The 6,972-nt window shown below is 39.3% G+C and overlaps 2 protein-coding genes across 9 annotated transcripts in view; both read right to left on the minus strand.

Annotated features, from left to right (window-relative positions):
• Window positions 1–1,833: 1,833 nt before the first annotated feature.
• On the minus strand, window positions 1,834–6,005 carry LOC118408347 (fibropellin-1-like). Of its 8 annotated transcripts, XM_035809042.1 has the most exons (11): window positions 5,837–6,005; window positions 5,613–5,726; window positions 4,754–4,867; window positions 4,454–4,567; window positions 4,241–4,354; window positions 3,903–4,016; window positions 3,603–3,716; window positions 3,390–3,503; window positions 2,941–3,054; window positions 2,728–2,841; window positions 1,834–2,019 (listed from the first exon to the last, which is right to left on the minus strand). In XM_035809042.1, exons 1-11 carry the CDS (start codon window positions 5,979–5,981, stop codon window positions 1,865–1,867), a joined length of 1,326 nt encoding a protein of 441 aa, XP_035664935.1. In that variant the 5' UTR covers window positions 5,982–6,005; the 3' UTR covers window positions 1,834–1,864. The 8 variants fall into 8 exon arrangements, with proteins under 8 accessions (XP_035664935.1, XP_035664940.1, XP_035664937.1 ...); XM_035809047.1 differs by lacking the exon at window positions 4,454–4,567; XM_035809044.1 differs by lacking the exon at window positions 4,241–4,354.
• A 752-nt stretch (window positions 6,006–6,757) lies between these two features.
• Window positions 6,758–6,972, minus strand: part of LOC118408346 — a 5,011-nt gene continuing 4,796 nt past the window's right edge. Inside the window, exon 7 of the mRNA XM_035809041.1 lies at window positions 6,758–6,849. Within this exon, the coding sequence (XP_035664934.1) occupies window positions 6,758–6,849 (92 nt within the window). The remainder of the gene's footprint in view (window positions 6,850–6,972) is intronic.

Here is a 6,972-nt window from a genome sequence, read left to right on the forward strand (position 1 = left end):
TTGTGACAAATGACCCAATTTGTACTCACCAGCAGCTGATTATCAGGCAGCAGAATGTCCCGAGGCAGACCAAGCAGAGGAACGCCAGAAGTGCCAGGAGAATGTCTGTTAGAGTGGGTAACACATTACATGTTCAGGTGTATTTTCAACGACTCTGGCATCATCTTGTTTGTATGGAAAAAAAACCTACAAACTAGTATTAGAATGTTGAGAAAGCACAAAAATGGTGAAGGTCGACCAGAACTTCGTGATGGTACTCAGATGAACGGACAGGACAGTCTCTCTCTCTCCCCCCCCCCCTCTCTCTCTCTCTCTCTCTCTCTCTCTCTCTATATATATATATATATATATATATATATATATATATGAACCTACATTATCCATTGTAATATTGCCTCTCTGTAGTCACATAATTCAAAATTCGAACAAGTACTTTTTCAATATATCAGCCAGTTGAAAGACTAGATATGTTTCGCAAGATGTCAACACTTACATTCAACCTCACATGGAATGAAGCCGCTCTTGCAGAGACCAAGTATACTCCAGGATATCTCTAAAAATAGATAAATGGTAGCCAAACATTACATTCCGGCAGTACATTTTATATCCAGGTTTTCAATTAAGCGATATATCCACAAGTATCTGGGAGAGAAGCAATAAGTTGAAAATAGCCGGGTAACGTATTTCAAGGTAGATCGCATACTTGGGTAGAAAAGATTATCTGAAAGAACTGCTCTGTGTATTCTACGTGATAATGTAATTAGTATGATATTTTGTATTTCGGCACGGAAAGAAGCGTTAGGATACACAGTTCAAAATGTGTTGACATGAGGAACCTGCAAGGAAAGATGTCAACAAAATCCATAGCGAAATTCAATACCCGTATGAGGGTTTTCTCATGGATTTTCATCCACATGACTATGCCGCTTTAAAAGTTTTTTTTTGTAAGAACGTGAGTCTGCTCTAACGTATTTGCATAACTATCTCTAGCCTCCTGAACACAGTTGGTAAAGCTACACTGTACTAGCACAGCTGTAACCATCCAGGCTGTCAAGTAACGTTATTAAGGCAAGGAAATGATGTGCAGTTTTTAATAGGCCTCGTCAACAAAATGTGTGTTAACGTGTGATATGCGACGCGACACTACAATCTTCAATGTTCAGTTCGTTGCTTTAAATGTTGAGAAGAAGTTTCAAACCTGTCCCACAGTTGGACCCAGTGTATCCAGGAGTGCAGCTACATGTGTAGGAGTTCCCGTCTTCACGGCACGTGCCATTGTTCCGGCAGGGAGATGATAAACAACCAATGACACCTTGCGGAGGAGCACAAAATGACATGTATAGAATTATAAATCCAACATGATGATGATGATAGGGCATGAAAAAATCTACTTGTCTTGTATCTACCAAAATAAGCCCTTATAAATATATATATATATATATAGCGAATCTATTCCAAAAAGGAACCGAATATTTGTTAGTTTTCCTTACTGTTTTCACAGTTAGTCCCATTGTGACCCGGGTAACAGTTGCAGGTGTAGGAGTCTACACCATCCACACAGTCACCATTGCTACCACATGGTAAAGATGCACAGTCGTCGATATCTGTAATAAGAATAAAAACTGTAAAAAATATGCACCGAGTGCATCATGCAACGGCAGCTAATTATAAATGTTGTCCTGAAAACGATCAATTCTCAACGGTTTCCCTCATTATCTCACTAGTTTTACCGCTGTTAAAGGGTTACAATTGCAAATAAGGTAATCAACATTACATTAAAGATTCCATTGCTACCATGCACATTCGTCCAAAACTGTTACAAATATGGTCGGAACCGTCGTCTTACGACATAAGACAACTAAGTTCAATAACTAAAAAATCTACACATATTGTGGCTGTCCTCACCCTCTCCGCACTTGGACCCTGTGAACCCTGGGTGACAGGTGCAGCTGTAGGAGTCTACACCATCCACACAGTCTCCATTGCTACCACACGGTAAGGATGCACACTCGTCAATATCTGTAGCAAAATGAAACAAATGTCATGAATTATGTAGATAGGGCATCGACTAAGAATTAGCCATTATTTGCTTTTCTACTCAGTTATGTAAATTAAGCCATGATTTGCATTGTTAATATCCAAATTTCTTTAAGAGATTATGCTAAAAGGATTCTGCCTATAAAGGAAAAATATTGATTTACAGATCGTACAATATTGGTTAGTTTTGCTTGCTATTTTCACAGATGGTCCCATTGTAACCTGGATGACAGTTGCAAGTGTAGGAGTCTACACCATCCACACAGTCTCAGTACCTATTGCGGCCATACGGCGACCGTATGTTACCCGGCACACAGTTTCACATCGTAGTTCGCGAGGATTTGGAGTTCCCGATAGGGTCATTTTGGCGGTAACGAAAGGTACGCGTGCATGGCACTAAAACCATTTACGGCAGATTCGACTTTGGCAGGGTCAGTTGAATTACGACGATCGAGACAACATTACTTGGTGAGAAAGATGAGTGGGTACTGAAATCATGTGTAACTTATTGCTCGTGGTCAATTGATCAGCATTTTCTCTATAGTGACCACCTGTCTATAGTAGCCATATTTCTCCAGTCCCTTGAGTGGCCGCTATTGACAGGTGTGACTGTATGTAAATAAGGTCATGATTTGTATTTTTCATATCTATATTTCTCTCAGAAACTATGCTAGAAGGCATCGGCCTTACTATTGTCACAGTTAGTCCCGTTGTAACCCTGGTAACAGTTGCAGATGTATGAGTCTACACCATCCACACAGTCTCCATTGCTGCCACATGGTGAGGATGCACACTCGTCGATATCTGTGGGAAATTGAAACAATTTTCAGAAATTATGCAGATTCATATTTTTGTCAGTAACTACTCCGAATAGGACCCAAAATGCTTGTTAGTTTTCCTTACTATTATCACAGTTGGTCCCGTTGTAACCTGGGTGACAGTTGCAAGTGTAAGAGTCTACACCATCCACACAGTCTCCATTGCTGCCACATGGTGAGGACGCACACTCGTCGATATCTGTAGGAAAATGAAACAGCTGTCATAATTCATGCAGATATGGCGTCGGCGAACGGTAAGATATTGGTTATTTGAATAAGTTTTCTTATTAGTTTTGCAAATTATGCCATGATTTGTATCATTTGATATTGCTGTCGGAACCTATGTTAAATACTAGTTGTATCGGCCTACCCTAAGACAAAATTTGTTTCAAAGATAAAACAAATTTTGTTAGTTTGCCTTACTATTGTCACAGTTAGTCCCGTTGTAGCCCTGGTAACAGTTGCAGTAGGATTCGCTAAAGATAGGATGCAATAGCTTTCTAAACATCACCAATATTTGATGCTTTTCCTCACTTTTATCACAGTTGGTCCCGTTGTAACCTGGGTGACAGTTGCAGATGTAAGAGTCTACACCATCCACACAGTCTCCATTGCTGCCACATGGTGAGGACGCACAATCGTCGATATCTGTGGGAAATTGAAACAATTTTCAGAAATTATGCAGATTCATATTTTTGTCAGTAACTATTCCGAAAAGGACCCAAAATGCTTGTTAGTTTTCCTTACTATTATCACAGTTGGTCCCGTTGTAACCTGGGTGACAGTTGCAATTGTAAGACTCTACACCATCCACACAGTCTCCATTGCTGCCACATGGTGAGGATGCACACTCGTCGATATCTGTGGGAAATTGAAACAACTGTTGGAAATCATGCAGATAGGGCATCCACAAACAGTAAGACATAATTTCTTTATCAGTTTTCAAATTGATTATGTCAATTAGGTCATAATGGTCATTATTTTTGTCCATATTTCTGTCAGTAACTACTCCAAAAAGGACCCAAAATGTTTGTTAGTTTTCCTTACTATTATCACAGTTGGTCCCGTTGTAACCTGGGTGACAGTTGCAAGTGTAAGAGTCTACACCATCCACACAGTCTCCATTGCTGCCACATGGTGAGGACGCACACTCGTCGATATCTGTAGGAAAATGAAACAGCAATCATGCTCGTATGGCATCTGCGAACGGTAAGGTAGATATTGGTTATTTGAATAAGTTTCTTATTAGTTTTGCAAATTATTTCATTATTTGTATCATTTGATATTAATTGCTGTTGGAACCTATGTTAAATACTAGTTGTATCGGCCTACCATAAGACAAAATTTGTTTCAAAGATACAACAAATTTTGTTAGTTTGCCTTACTATTGTCACAGTTAGTCCCGTTGTAACCCTGGTAACAGTTGCAGATGTAGGAGTCTACACCATCCACACAGTCTCCATTGCTGCCACATGGTGAGGACGCACAATCGTCGATATCTGTGGAAAATTGACACAATTTTCAGAAATTATGCAGATTCATATTTTTGTCAGTAACTATTCTGAAAAGGACCCAAAATGCTTGTTAGTTTTCCTTACTATTATCACAGTTGGTCCCGTTGTAACCTGGGTGACAGTTGCAATTGTAAGACTCTACACCATCCACACAGTCTCCATTGCTGCCACATGGTGAGGATGCACACTCGTCGATATCTGTGGGAAATTGAAACAACTGTTGGAAATCATGCAGATAGGGCATCCACAAACAGTAAGACATAATTTCTTTATCAGTTTTCAAATTGATTATGTCAATTAGGTCATAATGGTCATTATTTTTGTCCATATTTCTGTCAGTAACTACTCCAAAAAGGACCCAAAATGTTTGTTAGTTTTCCTTACTATTATCACAGTTGGTCCCGTTGTAACCTGGGTGACAGTTGCAAGTGTAAGAGTCTACACCATCCACACAGTCTCCATTGCTGCCACATGGTGAGGACGCACACTCGTCGATATCTGTAGGAAAATGAAACAGCTGTCATAAATCATGCTCGTATGGCATCTGCGAACGGTAAGGTAGATATTGGTTATTTGAATAAGTTTCTTATTAGTTTTGCAAATTATTTCATTATTTGTATCATTTGATATTAATTGCTGTTGGAACCTATGTTAAATACTAGTTGTATCGGCCTACCATAAGACAAAATTTGTTTCAAAGATAAAACAAATTTTGTTAGTTTGCCTTACTATTGTCACAGTTAGTCCCGTTGTAACCCTGGTAACAGTGCAGATGTAGGAGTCTACACCATCCACACAGTCTCCATTGCTGCCACATGGTGAGGATGCACACTCGTCGATATCTGTTGGAAATTGAAAAAACTGTTGGTAATCATGCATATGGGGCATCCACTAACAGTAAGACATAATTTCTTTATCAGTTTTCAAATTGATTATGTCAATTAAATTATGCAAATTCATATTTTCGTCAGTAACTACTCCGAAAAGGACCCAAAATGTTTATTAGTTTTCGGACTTTTCCTTTCTATTATCACAGTCGGTCCCGTTGTAACCTGGGTTACAGTTGCAATTGTAAGACTCTACACCATCCACACAGTCTCCATTGCTGCCACATGCTGAGGATGCACACTCGTCGATATCTGTGAAAATCGAACAGGTGTGAGGAACTATGCACAATGGGATTCGTTTAAGACAGGATGCAATCGCTTTCTAAACATCAACAATATTTGATGGTTTTCCTCACTATTTTCACAGGTGGTGCCATTGTAACCTGGGTGACAGTTGCAAGTGTAGGAGTCTACACCATCCACACAGTCTCCATTGCTGCCACATGGTAAGGATGCACACTCGTCGATGTCTGCAGAAAAATAAAACAGTTGTCAGAAAAAAGGAAGAATGATATGGCATCAGCTTACGATAGGAAACATTCTATCCAAAGATCGTACAATATTGGTTAGTTTTCCTCACCGTTGTCACAATTAGTCCCGCTGTAACCTGGGTGACAGGTGCAAGTGTAGGAGTCTACACCATCCACACAGTCTCCATTGCTGCCACATGGTGAGGATGCACACTCGTCGATATCTGTCGGAAAATGAAACATTTTTTTTTTCATTTACTTAAAGTTCACTTCAAAACAAGGGTCGTTGAGCTACTCTAGCGTTTTGGGTTACTTAAGATTAGGTGTAAATTTTAGGCCCAAGAGTCGCTCAAAGCATGGGGCTTCTCATTTGGACCGGTGGAATGTCTTAAATTAAATGCAGATAGATCATCGGCTAAAAGGAAGACATAATTTGCTTTAATCACTTTTTTAATCAGTTATGTAACTTGAGTCATGATTTGGCATTTGCGTTATTCATATTCATATTAAAACCTATGCTTAAAAGACATCGGTGAGAGTTGAAGTGAACCAAAAGTGTGGGCAAACATTTGTGACTTACCTTCATTTCACGCCATGACGCCATGTTGGCATTTATAGACTCGAAGGTTGTCTAATCCTTCTGTCAGATTTTCACCCAACTTTTACTTCTCTGAACATTGCGTCTAGTAGAGAATTATATTTCTTTCAACCACACTCACTTAAGTTTCTTTATATATGTTTTCAAATTCCTTCTCAAAGCTAAAGCTGGCGCGACAACAGCAAAAAAGTTAAACAGATCCCGGAAAGTAAAGGAAAGTGACAGAAAAGATATAAGAAGCTGTCAATATTACCATGCATAGTACAGCATTAGTTGATACCAATTAAAATTTCCTTCATTTACCATTAACGTATACCTGATTTTTTTTTTGACAGCATTTCCACAAGATTCATCTCAAAGGGTACTTAGGAAATTCAATGAACTAAACTATTTCTAAAAGTTTTCTCACCATCTTCTACAGGTGTTCACGGTGTTACCCGGCTGACACTTGCAAGTGTAGAAGATTAACGCCATCCACACAGTCTCCATCGCTGCCACATGGTAATGTTGCACATTCGTCGATATCTGTAGAACAAATAAAACATGTACAGCTAGCTGTCGTAAATTTTGCAGATAGGGTATCGACAAACACAGCAAGACATCGAGTTTACACCATCCACTCTCCAATGCTGCCAAAAGGTAAGGATG

Source organism: Branchiostoma floridae, unplaced genomic scaffold (assembly GCF_000003815.2).
Source record: "Branchiostoma floridae strain S238N-H82 unplaced genomic scaffold, Bfl_VNyyK Sc7u5tJ_1577, whole genome shotgun sequence".
Classification (NCBI taxonomy): Eukaryota; Metazoa; Chordata; class Leptocardii; order Amphioxiformes; family Branchiostomatidae; genus Branchiostoma; species Branchiostoma floridae.